The sequence below is a fragment of the Mesocricetus auratus genome, unplaced genomic scaffold (genome assembly GCF_017639785.1).
Source record: "Mesocricetus auratus isolate SY011 unplaced genomic scaffold, BCM_Maur_2.0 Super-Scaffold_100027, whole genome shotgun sequence".
Taxonomy (NCBI): Eukaryota; Metazoa; Chordata; class Mammalia; order Rodentia; family Cricetidae; genus Mesocricetus; species Mesocricetus auratus.
In genome coordinates, this window is record NW_024429208.1 from 4,512,479 (window position 1) to 4,532,051 (window position 19,573).

Genomic DNA, 19,573 nt, shown 5'->3' on the forward strand with positions numbered 1-19,573 from the left:
TACCTAGACTGGCCAGCCTGGCCCTGTCAGCGGCTGGTAGCTGTGGCACCTTGGGCAGATCACTTATCTCCTAAATTCAGTAAGCCTCGCCTGCAAGGGATTGTGTGCACCTCCTCATAAAAGAATGCGGGCGAGCATGTTGAGTAGTGCCTGGCACATATTAAAGGGTATATCCTCATCAATACTGTTAGCCTGGGCAGCGGGAAGGACCAGAGGGCCACGTGGACCAATGGGTAAGGAAGCAGACAAGGAAATCAAGACCAGAAACCAGTTAGTTCCACAGACAGCCGCCTGCGTCCTTCATGAGGGGATGAACTAAGGTTGTGTCTCACTCCCTGTGCTGCAGCCTTCATTCTGGAGTGCTTGCCACGCGCTAGCGCTGTGCTGAGTGACAGCTCTTACGGCCTCATTTAGCCCTTACAATAACCTAGGAGGCAGTGCCACTGCTGACCCGTATGTGCTATCTGAGGCTCAGGGACACTCATTTGCCCAAAGTGACCCCACTTCTAAGAGACAGTGCCTAGATTAGAGTGCAGGCTCTCGGGCTGTGGAGACCGTGCTGGCAACCACACCACAGGTTGTCCTTGTGGAGCCCAGTGGAGAGAAGACTCCCTAAATTAAGCCGCCTGTCTGTGGGAGCTGCGTGCCAGCCATGAACGCTGGAGGCCTTTCTGCCTCTCCTGCCTGTAGTACTTTTGGATGTAGGCCAAGTCTTACACATGTCCTTTCTTTCTCACACATTGTGGTTATAGTAAAATGGGTTACAAAAATCCCAAATCTCTCTGATTAAAAGAATGAGAGTTGTAGAACAGCCTAAGACAAGCCAGGCCAGGTAGCTTCTAGAGAAGTTGGCTCAAGTGTCAGTTCCCAGAGACTGTTTACCTTTGATCTCTCCATGCCTCTGGGGCAGCCTTAGACAACCTCTTCAAGAAAATATATATGCCCATGTCCCACAAGAGTATTTTTTAACGACCTTGGAGGTTTTAAACCCCCAGGAGTGTGTCTGCACTTAACAGAAGAGTAGAGAACTTGGGCTCTCATTCCAGATCGGAATCTGTGGGTTCATATCCTCCTCTTACACTTAGTAGCTATGCAACCTTGAGCAAGTGGTTCCATGTCTTAGGAGCTAACTACGAAACAGAAAAATAGGGCCAGCAAGATTGCTCCGTGTATAAAGGCACTTACCACCAACCTGAGTTGAGTCCCCAGAACCCACACGGTGGAAGGAGCACTTGAGAGTTCAAGTCATTCTCTGATCTCCACATGTACATGGGTGCATACACACAGAAAATACTTTATTGTTTGCTTTTTGAGACAGGGTTTCAGTGTGTAGCTTTGTAGACCAGGCTGGCCTCGAACTCACAGAGATCCGCCTGCCTCTACCTCCTGAGCACTGGGATTAAAGGTGTGCGCCGCTACTGCCCAAATAAAATGTTTTTAAACTAGGGAACTTGATGGCACCAGAGTGTAGAGACGTGGACATGTCCACACCCCGCTGTTCCGTCAGCCCCCTGCAGTGTGTACCACCAGAGCTGCCGATGCTGCTCCCTGGCTGGCGCGGTAAATGTTTATGGACTCGGTGAGGTGTTCGGTGAGGAAGCTAAGCTTGGGGCAGAGCATCACAGCCAGCGAGTCACAGATAGACTATAGTTACGCCAAGATCCTGATCTCCTCAACCCAGCTTGTCACTTCGGCTTCAAGTGACATGTGCTGTGTGACATAGAAACATCCTCCGGGTACGTGAGTGGGAAACAGTATCATCTGGGAGGGTGCAGGGATGAAGCAGGTAGTCTGGGAGAATCTTAGGACCTTCAAGATGGATGCGTGGCTAAAGTCACTTGCAACCAAGACTGACAACCTGAGTTTGATACCCGCAACCTACATGTTGGAAGGTTAGAACCAAGTCCTGAAAGTTGTCAGTGAATGTAACAATAAATCCCTCTTTATAGAAAGAGAAAATCTTAACTAGACCAAAGCAGAGACTGAGGGCAGGTCTCAGTATGGTGGTCTGCAGTGGCCCATGCTGCGTGCTGCTGGGACATAGTCACTCCTGTGCACAGCATGTTTGGCTGCAGCCCTGGGTGGGGGGCAGGTTATGTCGAGGGTAAGTGGTGAAGGGGGTGAGCCCAGGGAGAAGGGGGGCCCCGCTTCTTGGTGAGCTGTTGGGCTTTAATCAGGGAAGCTGCATATTCAGGCTTTTGCTTTTTTGTTTGTTTGTTTGTTTTTTAATGTCATCTTCACAGCCTGTTAGGAACAAATCAGGAGCAGGCGAGACTATCCTGAGGGAGCCGGTAGGAGGTTCTTATCATTGAGAAATGGTACTGGCCTGAGCTGGGTCGCTCGGCTTTTAGGAGGAGTGTCTTCAGGAATGACCTGCCACTGGGTGGATGGAGGTGCCATCCTTCATATGGGGACACTGAATTCCTTTAGGGACATGCTTATTCCCTGAAGACAGTCAGCAGTGCCAGCAGATAGGGATCTGAGCGCTGGGGAGATGCATGGAGGCTGGCTGCCTGTGGCCTTTAGCAGTTGCGAAGGGTTCGGTCCGTGGACTTTGACCTCGCCAGCAGCTTGACTGGCAGGGTTCTGTGCTTACCATTTAGAACACTTTCCATAGGAACAACTGACTTCTCTGAAAATGTGTCTGTGTGCTCTGGGCCGGCCTCACTGATGGCAGCAGGAGGAAGCTGCGAAGCCTCTTTTATGTGACACTGTCCATTTTTCTCAGATTGGTGACCCAGAAGGAAATCTCTGACCTCGGTGGTGGCCAGAAGCTAACTTCATGTCTGAAGGCACAAGCGGCAGTTTGTCATGGAAAGCTTGGGGCTGCAGACAGCGACCCTCAGTGATGGGACAACAGCCTATGTCCAGCAAGCTGTCAAAGGTGAGTTGCCAGGGCCCAGAGTCCTGTGCCCTGCTCTGCTGCCTGCTGGTCCCACCCGGTGCAGCCCGTGTGTGAGTCTCATGATGGAGAGAGCCCTTAGAATAATAGCCTGTGGGATGGACCAGCATGGGCCAGCTGAGGCCTCCTTGTCAGACACGACTGTCCCCGTCCATGGGCGCCTCCGAGATAGAGGCAGCTCGCCATCCTGATGTAAGAAAGTGAGTCTCTACCATGTACAAGAGACCCTGGGTTCAGAAGGGGGCACCCAAGCGTACAGTTCCTGACTTAACATCTGATACCAGTGGGTGCCGGTAATAAAAATGTTGGGTTCACAAAGAAATTTGAGTTGCAGATAAGTAACAGATTCTTTGGTAGTATATCCTCAAATTTGCATGGGGCATGTGTTTATTTTATTTTACTTTTGATTTTTCAAGATGGTTTCTCTGTAGCTTTGGAACTTGCTCTGTACACCAGACTGGCCTCGAACTCACTGAGATCCTCCTGACCCTGCCTTCTGAGTGCTGGGGTTAAACCAGGAGAGGCATGTGTTTATAGTCATAGGATTAAATACTAAAAAGTTCTACACAGTACTTAAGGACAGGCTGAGAGGCAGCACCTATGCTGGGCACTCCACAACTGCCGGTAACTCCAGCTCCAGGGGGTCCAACCTTCTCTGGTCACTGAGGTTACCATATACACATAGCACCCTCCCATGTACATGCATACCTAAATAAAAGTAACATTTGAAAAGCTTTAAGAACAGATGAGGTAACCCTTGTGCAAGCGTTCAGAACCACATGTGTCAGGTTTCGGAGACTTGGGGTTTGGAATGGTTGCGTACACTGCATGCTTCTAATCTGAAGTCATTAGGGTTTAGAGCGTCGCAGATTTTAGATTTTCAGATGAGGGCACTCCTAATGAAAGTTTGTCCTTTGTTTGAAACTCAGACTTAGTCAGCAGTCGTGAGCTCCGTCAGGCACCCTCCCTCCTCTACTGAGGGAGTTGACGCCAGAGCGGAGCCTGCACAGAGCTGCTGGGTGCAGGGGTGTTTGGATAGGGGTGCTCCTCCCTCCCTCCATTCCCAGACACGCCCTTGCTGTCTGGTCTTTGGACGGAAACCTGCCTCCTCCTACCTTTTCTAGACCCTTCCATTTCAATGCATGGCTAAGAAATCTCCCGCTTACATTTACAGATGCCTTGTTTATTGTTTGTTTTTTTTCCACTTAAAATTGTGTTTCCTTTTTTTGTTTCTTTGTTGTTGTTGATCTTTTGAGACAGGGTTTCTCTGTGTAGCCCTGGCTGTCCTGGAACTCACTCTGTAGACCCAGTTGGCCTCAAACTCACAGAGATCCTCCTGCCTCTGCCTCCTGAGCTCTGGTTTTAAAGGTGTGTGCCACCACATCCAGCCTAAAATTTTGTTCCTTGATACTGAAGTAAGACACCCCTAGATGTCGTAAGTAAGATCTTCAAGAGGTGGCCAGGCTTCTGGGTGGCCATGTTTGTGTTCTTTCTAGGTTTGTTCTCTTGCAAATGTGCTCTCTCAGGAGTCCTTCTAAAGCCCAGCCTGCTGACTTCCATGGCAAGTCCTGTCCCTCTGACGAAGGCAGAGAGAATATGGTGGTGCTGTGTTTCTCCTTAGACCTGTTACTTCCCTTGAGTCTGCTTTCCACAGAGAATGAGTAGTTGAGTGAATAAAAGCAGTTGTCAGCCAGGCATATGCCTATAATCTCTGCACTCGGGAGACTGAGCTACAAAGTGGACCCTGTCTCAAAAGAACAGAGTAACTGGGGCTGGAGAAGTGGCTCAGGGGTAAGAGCGCTGGCTACTCTCCCAGAGGTCCTGAGTTCAATTCCCAGCAACCATATGATGGCCCACAACATTCTGTAATGAGATCTGGTGTGCAGGCATACATGCAGACAGAACACTGTGTACATAGTAAATAAATGAATCTTTAAAAAACAAAACCCAGAGCGACAAAGCAGCGTGCCCTCTGGCCCAGGAAGCCGCTCCTCTAAAACCCTGCCCTCTTCAGTCTTCGCCTCCTCACCACTTACACACACTCGCATGCACACACACATAAGTAATTTAATTTTTTAAAATTTCCTCCATCAGAGCTGGGTGACAGTGGCGCATGCCTTTAATCCCAGACTGGAGAGCAGATACAGGCAGATCTATGTGAGTACAAGGACAGCCTGGTCTGCAAACTGAGTTCCAGGATCAGGCTCTAAAGCTACAGAGACACCCTGTCTCAAAAAATAAATAGATAAGTAAATTCCTCCATCAGAATAATTAGTGTTTTACTTTTAAAGTCAGCCTTACTCAAAGTCTTAGGACATAGGCAGTGCTCTTTGACAGAATGCACCGTGAATGGCCCTCCAGTCCGTTCCCACTAGAGTCCCTGCCCCCTCTGAAACCATGGGGTCTTGGTCTCCACTGACCATGTCCCCTTGGCATCCTGGACTTCCAAACTCCCACAGGAACTGCTTGTTAAGTTTTGCTTACAGCAACCTAAGCTTTTTCTAGTTTGCCTCCCCAAACGTTTCCAAAGTCCTCCCACGGAAAGTTCCCAAGATCCACACTGTCGGCACAGCCAGCACCCCACTTCTCGGCTCCCAGTTTTCTGTGTGAGCTCTTTTGCTTTGCTGTGATGAAAATCTCCCATAAATGACACGAAGGAGAAAACTCTGCTCTGACCTCCTGCTTGGGCAAACATGGCAGACAGAAGCCTGTGGGTGGTGAGAGTCCTTCACCCTATGGCAGACAGGAAGGAGGCAGTGAGGCAGAAAAGAGCCAAGAAACACACACACCGCCTGACTCCCAGGGACATACTTCTTCCAGCCAGGCCCACCTCCGGTGGATTCCAGAACTTTCCAAAATAGGAGGGCATTTGCTATTCAAGGTTGTGCACAACTCCATAACTGGTGTCACAACTGTGCTGTGCATAATCTACTACTTACAACAGAGCCCTGGAAGTCTCCCTCTAGGGGCAAGTGTGGGTTCCCTTGCTGGGAAGTTGTCAGTAGGGAGTCAGGAGGGGCAGCTGGTGTCTCCTGACTTACCAGACTCAGTGCCTAGGCCGGAAACGTCAAAGGAAGGAGCACACACACCTCTTGCGTGAACTTGTCACTCTCCCCTTCCTTCTGTCCTCACTCCTGAGAGGACAGCCTGAGCAGGGAGCATTTGAGTCCAATTCCGGGAGCTGTGCACATGTGGTGGCTCACTCCTGTGAGCCCAGAGCTAGCGCAGTGAAAGCAGAGGCGGGCGAGGAAGTCAAGGCTATCCTCAGTCTGCAGTGACTGTGAGGAAGTCAAGGTTATCCTCAGTCTGCAGTGACTGTGAGGAAGTCAAGGTTATCCTCAGTCTGCAGTGACTGTGAGGAAGTCAAGGTTATCCTCAGTCTGCAGTGACTGTGAGGAAGTCAAGGTTATCCTCAGTCTGCAGTGACTGAGGAAGTCAAGGTTATCCTCAGTCTGCAGTGACTGTGAGGAAGTCAAGGTTATCCTCAGTCTGCAGTGACTGTGAGGAAGTCAAGGTTATCCTCAGTCTGCAGTGACTGAGGAAGTCAAGGTTATCCTCAGTCTGCAGTGACTGTGAGGAAGTCAAGGTTATCCTCAGTCTGCAGTGACTGTGAGGAAGTCAAGGTTATCCTCAGTCTGCAGTGACTGAGGAAGTCAAGGTTATCCTCAGTCTGCACTGACTGTGATGGCCACCGGGCAACCTAAGACCTTGCCTGAGAGGAGAGAGATGAGAAAGATCACAGATCAGCCAGGACACAGTGGCCCACACCTGAGTTCCAAGAGGACTGCCAGCTTGAGGGCAGCTTGGGCCACATATCAAGACCTTCTAAAAGGAAAAACAAAAAACAAGCTCCTGAGTGAGGCCCTTACCTAGCATGCACCAGGCTCTAAGTTTAGTCCCCAGCACTGAGAAAGAAAAGAAAGCCTGACATGATGCCCACACCTGTAACCTTAGCATTTAGAAGGCAGAAAGACGAGGCTCACCACGACTTTGAGGTCTTCGTTTATCTGGGCTATACAGGAAGATCCTGTAACAAGAAACGCTTTGGGTCAGGGGGCTTGAGGTTCATAGGTCAGTGAAGGAGACCCATGTGACTCAAACGGCTGTGGAGTGAGACCCAGATGAGCCAGAGCATGACAGTCACACTCAGGCGAGGCAGACGGCTCACTCACTTGACACATAAGAGTGAGGACCCAAGTTCAGCTCTCAGCACCCACATAAAAGCTGGGTGCAATGGCATAGGCCTATAATCCCACTGCTGGAAGACAGAGGCAAGAGCATCCCTGGGGAATCTGGGAGCTCCTGGCCAACTTGTGAGAGATACTTATTGAGGAACACACACACACACACACACACACACATACATCCACACGCCCACATAGCTCCATATTTCTTTACTTCCATTTATTTTGTTTGTTTTTGAAGAAAGGCTCTCATCTAGTCCTGGCCAGCTTCAAAATGCAGTTTAGCAGAGGCTGACCTTGAACTCCTGGGCCTCCTGCCGCCACTTCCCAGGTGCCGGGACTGTAGGTGTGCACTACCAGATGTGGCTCTCAGACTGCACAGTAGCCTCACTAGAGTGAACCCTGAAGCTGACATAACCCTGACATGTTCCCAGTGGACTCGCTCAGTCCTCCCTCCGGGCAACTGTGTGAGGAAGAGAGCTGTGAGGATGAGCTGGCAGCCAGGGTCACACAAAGAGTGAACGAGAACCCGGAGTTTACACGGGCGCTGTGTCCTGGCCCCAGAGCCCACCACAGCTACCGCCCACACCAAAGCCTGCCTGTTGGAGGCCCCAAGTCTTGGCACACTGTTACATTCTTTGTTTTCCACTTAGCTCAATCTCAGCAGCTCTGTGTTAGATGAGAGGTCTCCATCTTCACAGGTGTGGCTGGGACAGTGAAGCAGCTTGCTTCTGGGTGAGTGACTGGAAGGGCACACGTAAGGTTACCTCATGGATGAATGTCCTTTCCCTCAATGCCTCCAGACTGAGGCTTCGCATGAGGGAACATGGCGAACATTACCCACGCTTGGGTCACAGGCAAGGACTCAGAGAGTCCAGTAGGCGTCTACCAAAGCAGACAAGCATGCAGTAGACCCGTGCCAGGCCTGGCCCACCCCTCTGCTTCCACCTCCTCAGGAGAGAAGCTGCTTGAAGGGCAGGTGATCCAACTGGAGGACGGAACCACTGCGTACATTCACCAGGTGACGATACAGAAAGGTGAGGTGCCCCAGCTCATCCCTGTGCGGAGGGAGGCCTGGCAGCCCTCCCTGAGGCGCCCTCCGTGACCACAGGCTCCAGAGGATGGCTGGTGTTGCTCTCTTTACAGAATCTTTCTCCTTCGAGGATGGTCAGCCTGTGCAGTTGGAGGATGGCAGCATGGCCTACATACACCACACACCCAAAGGTGGGCCCGTGGTCATGTGACTGGTGGGGAAGAAGAAGCAGGCTGGCAGGGGCAGGGGGTTAGCACAAGCACCGCCTTCCCCAAGACACAACCATGCTTGCCCGAGAGCGGCCTGGGGCAGACCACAGGACAGCCGCCATAAGACGGCCGCGAGTCTCAAACATCAGCATGGGCCTTGGTGCTGGCTTTGGCACCAGCCCAGCCACCAAGACTTAGGCCTTGGCGTTGGACCTGAGGGCATTGTCACAAGCCAGGAAAAAGAAACTTACCCATCTTTCACAGTGACTGAAACTCCTCAACAGGTGTAGTGGCTCATACCTACACTCCCATCACTTGGGAAGCTGAGGCAGGATCGCCAGGACCTCAAGGGCAGCCTGTGCTACTTAGTGTGTTCTGGGCTAGCCAGGGCTATGGAATGAGACTGTCTCAAAGACCCAAAAGAAAATAGTTTCTAACGTACAAAAGAATAGTCATTTAGTGTGGGCGTGGTTTCGAGGGAGGTGCTCACTAGGCTTTACACTCATGCTGGAGCACACACACAGAACAAAGTCAGACAGGATGCTGTTCAGCTGCAGGCCGGCTGTTGTGGATGGACTGACTGACTGACAGATGGCGAGCCCCTCTCAGCAAGGGCGGACAGACTGCCATAGATTCGTCAGGTCCACACTACGTCAGCTTCTTCCCCTTCTGACCCCTCCTGCACAAGCAACTTTACAGAGCCCTAGATATATAGTTCTGTATAAACGGTCACTGATGAAGAGTCATGAAGACATATACTTCTTGGGCTGGGGAGATGACTCACAGTTAGGAGCACTTCCTGCACGTCCAGAGGACCCAGGCTCGGTTCCCAACACCCACAGTCGTGTGCCCCAGCCACAGGATGCAGTGCTGTCTGCCCTCCTCGGGCTTCTGCACACAGTAGGCAGTTGTTTGGTGTGTATCCAGAGTCACCGTTCCTGAAGACAGATGCAGATTTGCACACTGAGCTCCTGGCCAGATGTTGGCACCGCAGGATGGTGATGGATGAGGGGTTATCCTCAGCATTTAGGATTGATTAGTAGTTTCATTTTATAATCGCCATGGCTAAGCGCACTTCACGTCACACAGTGCTAAATGACAGCCGTGTGGCTGGAGCCATCGCAAAATGGTTGGAAATTCTGGCCCTAATCTCAAGCCAAAATTCACTTAACCTTTTTGTGTGTGTTTTGTTTTGTTTTGTTTTGTTTTTATACAGGGTTTCTCTGTATAACCCTGGCTGTCCTGGAACTCACTCTGTAGACCAGGCTGACCTCTAACCCACAGAGATCCACCTGCCTCTGCCTCCCAAGTGCTGGGATTAAAGGCGTGCACCACCACTGATCAGTTTCGATTAACAATTTTTATGAAATTCAAATCAACAATTCGAACTTCAGTTTTTAAAATCAAACCTATAACACAATATAATCCAAAAGTAGACAGATTTGCTACTTGTTGAGCAATGACAATAGAAAATTTTTATTTTTTAAAATTTTCTCTAATTAAACAGATATGCTTCTGTTAGAGCAGGGCGCTTTGTATGAAGAGTTAAAACTGCAAATTATAAGACAACCTTGGATCTGAGCTGAGGTGTTGCAGGCAGGGTTGGTTTGTGTTGTGCGGCTTGACAGCATGCAGAATGCAGAGTGCACGTTGTGTTTGGAGCTGAGGCTGCAATGAGGTCATGTGACGCAACACTAGCATGCACTCCCAGAAACACCTCAGATTCACCGCACATTGTTTTGAGTCAGTTTTTAGCCATTGCACATTCAGAAGCCTTCAGTGATGCCCAGTTTTTCCCAAGTCCAGCGTTCAGTTATGCAGAGCTGTCGGGAAGCTGGGAACTAGGGGAAGAGGAGGGCGGTGTGGACTCAGCACTGCAGACAGGACCAACCAGCAGAGTGGGGGTGGGGGCCTTAGAGGAAGGGCCCATGCAAGGATCCACAGGGGCAAGGCAAAGGGGCGAGAGCCGAGGTCAGAGCACTTGGGGCTCATCAGAGTGGAGATTCAGGTCTTTATCCTAAGACTCAAGTGAACTAGGGTATGGGGACTGATGAGCACCTGGGCAGGAAGCCCTTGGGGGACATCTGCATCAAGATGATAATGGACCAGGCCCTCAGGAGCTGGTGAGTCCCAGTCATTGCACCCTACGAAGCCTTGTCCTCCTGAGAGACAAGAGAAAAATCACCAGAGTGAAGGCGGAAGAGACTCCACACTGAAGCCCCCCCCCACTGGTGTACTCACCACTCATAATTTAAAGTTGGGGTCTCAGCTGGGTCTCCCTCTGTGTGGCATCAGGACTAACTTCGTGTGCCCTGTAGAGGGCTATGACCCCAGCGCCCTGGAGGCTGTCCAGCTGGAAGACGGCTCCACTGCCTACATTCATCACCCCGTGTCTGAGTCATCGGACGGCACCATCCTCGCCGTGCAGACAGAGGTGGGCTTGGAGGACCTGGCAGCAGAGGATGAAGAGGCCTTCAGTGCAGACACAGTGGTGGCCCTGGAGCAATACGCCAGCAAGGTGAGCGTGCCGAGCCTGGCACTGCCATTGCTCAGGAGCAGGCCCCCTCACCTGCCCACACCTCTTGGTGCTGCCAAAACCTTATCCGGTGGCCCAGTGTCGTGGTCTGTGCCTGGAATCCCAGCATTTGGCCTGGGAGCTTGAAGCCAGCCTGGACCACACAAGATCCCATCAAATGAAAACCAAGCGCAGAGCTCCACCTCTGGAGAAAGGCGGCAGGCCTGTGCTGGGCACGGCCAAGGCTGCTCTTACCTCAGCTCTACCCCAGCTCCTGCCAGCCTCTCAGGAGTCCTTTGACCCGCTGGAGCCCTGACAGACAGCTGTGTGCACTTACCGCTGTTGGTGCTGCCTGAGGAGGAGCAGTGGTTTCCGTGAGGTGTCAGGAAGTCAGGCCCAGCCCACCCAAGCTGCTGTGATAACCCTCTGCCCTTGGGAAGGCTCTGCCTGTGTCTTTTTACTAGTTTCCCATCCACTGGAGTAGGACGCTGGTGTGTCTATTGCTTCTCTGAGACTTACTTAGGCAATTGGGAAATTTCACCCAGTAGACAGTGAGCAGGCCATGTACACCAGGGCAGCTGGGATTCTTGGAACATGAGGCCCGATGAGAAGCCTCTGGTTCTCCCTGAGCCTCTACTGGACCTGTTTCCTACCTGCTGAGGACAGGAACAGAGACCTGTGGGCCATGGGGGTGCTCCCACCCTGGGCTGACCACAGATGGGCAGTTTCCCAGAGTTTCCCAACCACTGACTAACTTGCAGGCTGGGACAACTGGTTTTATAAACTGTAGGAGGAAAGAGGAAATTTTCATGGCTCTTCAAAAGGAAGCACAGAACTACCCCCAGGCCACACCTCCTTTCAGCCCCTACACCAAATGAGACAGAAAGAAGTGGGCGGAGCCGTGAGGTCATTGTTGGCTCTGCCACTGCCACTCACCTCCCAGACCCGAGCTGAGTGTTTGTGAGGTGGGATCAGGTGATTTCAGAGGTCACTTTCAGCCGCCATGACTCAGACCCCTCGTCCACTGTGCCCGCTGTGCGTGCACCTTAGCGAGCTCTCCCCCTGGGAGGAGGAGGACTTGCTTCTGAGTCCCGGGCTCCTAGGTGTGTGTGGTCAGCCGGCCTTTCTAACTCAACCCAGTTCAAGTGTGGCCATCCCAGCCACCCAGCTTCCTGCCTTCCCAGCTATCCAGGAGGTCCTCCCAGATGCCCTGTAACATCAGCCCTCCCCAGCCCATCAGGGCCGCACCATGACAGCTTGCCAGCCGTTTCTCATGTAGCATGCCTGCTTGTCTGTCCCTGTCTGTCTTGTTTCTCTGCCTCAGAGACACTCTCAGACACACATCTCATATATGTATATTTAAATTTCCAAAAGAGGGGTCCCAGTTCTAAGCACATTGCTCAGGGGACTGATGTGCCTTCTTTTTCAGCTCTAACCTTCTAGAGTCTAGCCTGTGGCCACACGGAGCCATGCCAGGCTGCAGGTTTGAGTGAGAATGTTTGAACCCTCATTGGTGGTGCTGTCTGGGCATTTAGAGGGTGCGGTAGGAATTGTGTGCTGCTAGGCATGAACTGACTTTGAGATTTAAAGCCTCACGCCAGCTGGGCGATGGTGGCGCACACCTTTAATCCCAGCACTTGGGAGGCAGAGGCAGAGGCAGGTGGATCTCTGTGAGTTCTACAGAGCTAGTTCCAGGACAGCCTCCAAAGCCACAGAGAAACCCTGTCTCGAACTACCCCCCCCCAAAAAGCCTGGTACACTTCCCGTCCGCTCTGTCCTGTGCTTGTGTTGGCAGATGTGAGCGCTCAGCTTTCCTGCCCCTGACCCATTGGTCTTAGGCTACCAGCTGGGTCTCCTGCCCTCCCTTCTCATCCTCTCAGGGAGCATGCATAGGGACATCCAGGGTTTTTTCCTCAGGTTCTGCATGATAGCTCGGCTCACCATAATGGCAAAGGGCAGCAGGTGGGAGACAGAGCTTTCCGTTGTGGCTACAAGGGTTGTGGACGTCTCTACACCACCGCCCATCACTTAAAGGTAAGGGCTGATGGGCAGCTTTCAGTCTGGTCCTCTCCCCTGGAAGGCTGTGATTGTACCCGGCATTGCCCGGGCCCCACCCTCACGTTTGCTGGAGGGAAGAGTCCGTCCACAGAGTGTCTGCAGAGGAAGCTGGGACACAGATAGTGAGGAGGGAGGAGAACCAAAGAGCTGAACCCATCCCCCATCCCAGAGTTACGGGTTTGTTTTCCTCACAGGTACATGAACGAGCTCACACGGGTGACCGTCCATACAGGTGTGACTTCCCCAGCTGTGGAAAGGCCTTTGCCACAGGTAACATGCCTGGGTGGGGGAAGCTCTACTTCCAGGTGAGGGCAAAGGGCTCTAGATCCACTCGGAGCCCCTCAAAGGTGGCCAAGCTCAGATTGCTGTTCCCGAGACACCCCTGAGGTGTGTGCTCTCTGGAGAACCTGCTGCCAGGGAGAAGCTGTGGGGGCTGGGCCTGCAGGACAGGCCGGGCTCAGGTAGAGAGGCGTGCCCCTTGTGCCCACTCTGGCAGCACTAACTGTGGGTACTGAGGGCTGTGACCTCTCTGACATTGTTTCCTCTGTGAAACAAGGACCCTTAGGTCCTGCTTCTCCAGGCTCCCTCAGCATTTCATGTTCTGGAATGTCTCTATCCAGCCTTGAGAAGTGTCACAGGACAGACACAGTGGGCTTTTTTCTGGGCAGGATGGGACAGAGGCTGGCCTGGGCCTCTGGAGCCTCCCAGAAGATCGCTTTAGATAGAGAGCCTCTAAATAACATAGGGATGAGGTTCCGCTGGCTGCTCTTCTTAATCCCACCACACACGGATAGGCTATGGGCTAAAGAGTCATGTTCGTACTCACACGGGTGAGAAACCATACAAGTGCCCAGAGGAGCTGTGCAGCAAAGCCTTCAAGACCTCAGGAGACCTGCAGAAGCACGTCCGAACCCACACAGGTAGGCTGAGCCCTGCCCCCATTCACAGAGGCCAGGGCTTCATGTTTTTCACACTGAGTCCCAGAGCCCGGGGCCAGCGGAGCCCTGGTCCTCCTGAGCCCTCCCTTTAACCCCGTCTCACAGGTGAACGCCCGTTCCGGTGCCCTTTTGAAGGCTGTGGCCGCTCCTTCACCACATCAAATATCCGCAAGGTACACGTGCGCACCCACACAGGCGAGCGGCCCTACACCTGCCCCGAGCCCCACTGTGGCCGTGGCTTCACCAGCGCCACCAACTACAAGAATCACGTGCGCATCCATACAGGTGGGCCGGCTGCCGTGTGAGGACCTCCCTCTCCCAGCCCCACCTCCCTCTCCCAGGCCCCACCTCCCTCTCCCAGGCCCCACCTCTCTCTCCCAGCCCCACCTCCCTCTCCCAGGCCCCACCTCCCTCTCCCAGGCCCCACCTCCCTCTCCCAGGCCCCACCTCTCTCTCCCAGGCCCCACCTCCCTCTCCAGGCCCCACCTCCCTCTCCCAGGCCCCACCTCCCTCTCCCAGGCCCCACCTCCCTCTCCAGGCCCCACCTCCCTCTCCCAGGCCCCACCTCCCTCTCCAGGCCCCACCTCCCTCTCCCAGGCCCCACCTCCCTCTCCAGGCCCCACCTCCCTCTCCAGGCCCCACCTCCCTCTCCAGGCCCCACCTCCCTCTCCCAGGCCCCACCTCCCTCTTTCCTAGCTTCTGGTTCGGGACACCACCTCTCAGCCCCAGCCCTTCCTTCTCTGCCAGCCACTGGGGCTGGGTTAGGGTGGGTCCCCCAGGTGACTGTCACCTCCCGTGAGCAGGTCCCCCACTGGGCTCAGTCTGACAGGTCTTGCCCCCACCTTCTGTGGACTTGGAAAGGTCCTAGCCACATTCCCACACCTGTCTGAGATTTCCCTATCCACTGAGCTCTTGAAGGAGGCCATGTTCAGGCATGGTCTGGAAGAATCCACCTGGTCCTCTCCAAGCGTCTGCTGTGCACAGGACTCTGTCCTCCCCCTCCCGGTGTCACACCCCGCCCAGGTTTCCACCGTTTCCCCACCGTCTCTCCCGTCCAGCCTGACACTCCATTCTCGTCCCGCTGTCTCTCCTCTGTTCGCAACCCTCAGCCCCTCACCCAGCATCACAGCGCCCACCTCACCCCTTCTCTAAGTTGGCCTTGCTCTCTCTACCTTGTCTCTGGGTGCAGGGTCCCGCCCTCATGCCCTCACGCCCTCTCCAGCTCCTGTCCTTTCCCTGACTTTCCCGTCACCAGCCCTGCCCCCAACCCTATCCCCTTAGCTTTCCCCTTGCCAGCCCCAGTCCCCCTCACAGCCCAGTGTCCCCAGGGGAGAAGCCATATGTGTGCACGGTGCCAGGCTGTGGGAAGCGCTTCACTGAATACTCGAGCCTGTACAAGCACCACGTGGTGCACACGCACTGCAAGCCCTATACGTGCAGCAGCTGCGGCAAGACCTACCGGCAGACCTCCACCCTCGCCATGCACAAGCGAAGCGCGCACGGGGAGCTGGAGGCCACGGAGGAGAGTGAGCAGGCCCTGTATGAGCAGCAGCAGCTGCAGGGTGAGGGGGCAGAGAGTGGGGGGCGGCCACAGGGCTCTGCTGGCCTCGGGCAGCAGGTGACAGCCCCGGCCCTCCTCTCCTAGCTGCCTCTGCTGCTGAGGAAAGCCCGCCAACCAAACGAGCCCACATTGCTTACCTTTCGGAGGTGAAGGAAGACAGCAGTGACATCCCAACCCACGTAGCCATGGTGACCGAGGAAGATGGGGCCCCCCAGGTGGCTCTGATCACTCAGGATGGTGCCCAGCAGGTAGAGACCCTGGGATAGATGGGGCGGTTTCAGAATGGCTTCTCCCAGTCTGGGGACTCTGGGAGCCCTGAAGTGCCCAGCCTCACCTCCACCCAGGCTCCCATTTTGCCTTTATGGACTTCAAAGAGCTAAGGCTAACTAAGGGCCCAGTGTGTCACCTGCTCCTCCCGGTCTCGTTTCCTTCTCTGAGATGGGGGCCCCTCATGTGGGTGACATGCATGTCCTCAAGAGGGTCATGTCAGTGCGTGGGTCTTGAAGCTGGAAGTCTGCAGGGTTGCTGGCTGCAGAGTGTCCTGCCCCTTGGCCGTATATCATCGTCTAGCGTGCCTCTTGCTTCCAGAGTGAGCAGGAAGATGAGCTAGGTGGAGGCCCCGGCCTGCTTGCAGGGTTACAGAGGCAAAGTAGTGAGCAGTACAAGTGTCAGTGAGTGCCTTAGTGTTTCCCTCTGCAAGCATGGCCCTGTTGCGTGAGATGCCCCCCCAGCAAGCTCTCACCCCTGTGACCTGGAGCTGGCGTGACTTACTGAAAGTCAGGCGTCCAGGACAGCAGGCGGGCATCCTGTGGGTGTGGTGACTGTCCTCTGACGCTGCAGCTCATCCCCCTCCTGTCACCAGGTCAGCCTGTCCCCGGAAGACCTGCAGGCCCTGGGGAGTGCCATCAGCGTGGTGACGCAGCATGGCAGCGCTGCGCTCTCCATCCCCAGTCATCATGATGAACTGGCCACATCCGGCACACACACGGTCACCATGGTCAGCGCCGACGGCGCCCAGACTCAGCCCGTATGACCAGGCAGTTGCTTGTTCTCAGGGTCCCTTCCCATGGGGGGCATTAAACATGCAGTCCAAACAATCAGAACACTTCACGAGAGAAAGATCCCATAAACATCTCCCTGCCAGACCTAGTGGTGTAGACCTGTAATTGTAACCACCTGGGAGACAGCAAGCTCACAAGAGTAACGTCAGTCTGGACAATCAGTGAGACCTGTCTCAAGCTGAAGAGTGGAAAACGTGTGGGGACAGCTCAGTAGTAGGGTTCCTGTCAGGCTGTGAAGTCCTAGGTTCAATTCCCAGAACAAAAACAAATTTACAATCGCCCCTCAAAGGCTAGGTGTGGTGCACACCTTTAATCCCAGCACTATTCGGGAGGCAAAGGCAGGCGGATCTCTGTGAGTCTGAGGTCAGCCTCATCTATATAGCGATTTCCAGGACAGCCAGGACCACAGAGAGACCCTGTCTCCAAAGAAAAGAAAAGAAAGTACCTCAGCAACCTTCATCTTTAGAACCGGCATCTCCAGACAGTGTGTAAGACAGGACAGGCGTGGTGGCCTACAGCTGAGACCCTGAGACAGCTCGGGGCCAGTGTGAAAAACTGAGTGAGGCCCTGTCTCAGACGTGCAGCAACGTAAAGGACTAGGCTGAGCCTCGGTGTTTGCCGGGTTCTGTCTCCAGTGCCACCACGACTTGCCAACTCCCAAGAAAACCCTGCAGAGTGAAGGGAATCTAACCTTGTTAAATCCTGAGGCCCAGCTACTTAATCTGACCCATACCGGCTTTCTCCATTGGGAATATTTTTACTTGCATGGGGACAGGGAGGTGCTGCAGGTAGGTAAAAGGTCTTTCTGCGTCTGTGTTTTCAGGTCACAATCATTACCTCTGGGGCCTTGGTAACTGAGGACTCAACTGTGGCATCTCTTCATCATCAACAGGTGGCGCTGTTGGCCACGGCCAACGGAACCCACATCGCAGTGCAGGTGGGTAGAAGAGAGGAAGGGGGATTCCGACCACAGAGGGCAGTGAAGGGGGGCCGGGGGGTGCAGGTGTGGCGGAGGAGAGCCAACATCTGACGGAGGGAGACTGGGGCGTCCTTGCCTTGGGGCGACTGAGGCAGAGAACTGTGGTCCAAGCCCTTATCTTCCTGAGCCTTTCTCTTCACCCAGGAGATGAGTCTGGAGCACATCCTCTCCAAGGACCTTTCTAGCCAGCTATCCTTGTTTGTTTGTTTGATTGGTGCTTAGAGACAGGGTTTCTCTGTGTGGCCTTGGCTCTCTTGAAAGTCACTCTGTAGACCAGGCTGGCCTCGAACTCACAGAGATCTGTCTGCCTCTGCCTCCTATGTGCTGGGATTAAAGGTGTGCGCCACCACCACCTGGTCAGTTACTCTTCAATGAGCTGTGTGGTGTCTCTGACCTTGAGGCAGCCTGTGGTGTGCCCAGACTGCCTAATAGGACTCTTTATCGGGGAGTTGCCTGTATTGGAGCCAGCCCTACTGAGGGAGAGCAAGTGGATCATACATGCCTCTCTGTGTTGGGGTCTGGAAGGAAAGGCCTCACGCTCCTCCCTGCTTACCTTTCCACAGCTGGAGGAGCAGCAGACCCTGGAGGAGGCCATAAGCGTAGCCACTGCTGCCATGCAGCAAGGGGCCGTGACCCTTGAAACCACAGTGTCAGAGAGCGGCTGTTGAGCCACGGGGATCGCTCCCACACGCGTTGCTGGAGAAGGCGCCATGCTCACAGGCAGCCTTGCCTCTGGGAACCCTGGCTGCGGCTGACCCCAATAGGAGGACCGCAGAGGCCTCTGGAGTGAGAAGGCAGCAGGAAAATGGCCTCTAATGGAAAGGGCTGTGGGCCACACCCAAGATGAGGGTCAGGCAGCACAGTGGGGGCCGAGGACAGCCGCATGGTCACCAGGCTGCCCTGGACACCGCTCCCCTCCCTTGGGGAACACTCACTTCTGTCCACTCCCTTTCTCAGAGAGATGGGGACTAGGTGGACGCCGACTGACCTCCACCCTGACTGGTCTGCCGTCGGGGGAGGTAGACAACTCTTCAGCTCAGCGCCTCCCAGCAATAACCACCTCCAGGGGGTAGGGTGGCCAAGATGCCTCGCCACTTGGCACCAGGAACTTCCTGCCACCACAGTCAGAATTAATTCCTCAGGGGCCTGTGGCTGGAGTAGGTTCCCAGGCCACAGCTCCCCAGTGGCTCTTCACTCTGTCCGGCAGAGAAACAAGAGCGTGGCCTGCACCTAGACTGCTAGGGGTTGGGCTTAATTTGTTTTTGTGGTTTGGTTTTTTAATTCTATTTTGATAATTATTTTTTTCCTGCTCTGGGTGGTGGCGGTAAACGGGTGAATGAGTATTTAATAAAAGTTGCAAGTTTCCACCTGGGTTCCTCCATCATTCAGGACTGGGTCCTGGTGGCAGGACTCCCTGGGCTCCAGTCTGCTTCTCTAGAACGATCCTGTCTAGCCTTCTCTGTGGGCCCAGGGGGTGAACCCTGGCTGCTGCTCCCAGGCCCTGACTGAACTCTGGGTCTCCTGTCTTTCTGCCATTGCACGGAGCCTGAGCACTTCCCTCCCCAGCCACCACACACACAGCCCCAGCTGAGAGACCCTCTCCAGGGTTACTGAGGTTCTAATGCTCACTGCTGTAGCACGGACATCCTAGGTCTGTCACCCAGTTAGGGGACAGGACATCGAAGCCCATGCTGTGGGATTGCAAAGGCACAGATGACCCGCTGAAGACTGGGTTGGAGCAACAGACAGAGCAGCCACAGCAGGACAGATTCGGGCACTTCCTGGGGGCACTTGTAGGGCGGATACAGCTGTGTGGGAGTGCCTAGGACCTGGGCCGCCTCTTCCTCTCTCTTCTGTGATGCTGTACTGGGCCCAGCCCCTTCCTGTGCTCTGAGGATGAAGCAGAGCACCCAGGACCACGTGCATCCTCTCCTGGGGTACCTGGAAGGCTCACATTTGCTCTTTGCTGTTTTGGGGGCTTTTGTTAGTTTGTGTTTGAAACAGAATCGTGCTTCATAGCCTGGGTGGCCCCAAACTTATCCCTGAGTTTCAGAACTCCTTTTACTCTGGACACCAGCCCTATGGACGTAGAGAGGCTGGGCATGGGGTGACCCAGAATTAGCCTCAACAAGG

The 19,573-nt window shown here is 54.0% G+C and overlaps 1 protein-coding gene and 1 long non-coding RNA gene across 5 annotated transcripts in view; one reads left to right on the forward strand and one right to left on the reverse strand.

The window, feature by feature from the left end:
* Positions 1–18,805, forward strand: part of Znf76 (zinc finger protein 76) — a 28,409-nt gene extending 9,604 nt beyond the window's left edge. For 2 of the 4 annotated variants that reach the window (XM_021235829.2, XM_005084888.4), the window contains exons 2-14: positions 2,729–2,884; positions 8,043–8,123; positions 8,233–8,310; positions 10,647–10,846; positions 12,761–12,877; positions 13,096–13,171; positions 13,696–13,821; positions 13,945–14,124; positions 15,168–15,401; positions 15,485–15,648; positions 16,263–16,427; positions 17,285–17,398; positions 18,004–18,805. In XM_021235829.2, the coding sequence (XP_021091488.2) occupies positions 2,812–2,884; positions 8,043–8,123; positions 8,233–8,310; positions 10,647–10,846; positions 12,761–12,877; positions 13,096–13,171; positions 13,696–13,821; positions 13,945–14,124; positions 15,168–15,401; positions 15,485–15,648; positions 16,263–16,427; positions 17,285–17,398; positions 18,004–18,108 (1,713 nt within the window). In that variant the 5' untranslated portion in view covers positions 2,729–2,811 and the 3' untranslated portion in view covers positions 18,109–18,805. The remainder of the gene's footprint in view (positions 1–2,728; positions 2,885–8,042; positions 8,124–8,232; positions 8,311–10,646; positions 10,847–12,760; positions 12,878–13,095; positions 13,172–13,695; positions 13,822–13,944; positions 14,125–15,167; positions 15,402–15,484; positions 15,649–16,262; positions 16,428–17,284; positions 17,399–18,003) is intronic. The other 2 variants (XM_021235830.2, XM_021235831.2) reach the window with 2 other exon arrangements.
* Positions 9,784–10,687, reverse strand: LOC110343677. Its single transcript, XR_002385988.2, has 2 exons — positions 10,570–10,687; positions 9,784–10,490 (listed from the first exon to the last, which is right to left on the reverse strand). It is a non-coding gene; the product is annotated as an uncharacterized LOC110343677 (long non-coding RNA).
* Positions 18,806–19,573: the final 768 nt, after the last annotated feature.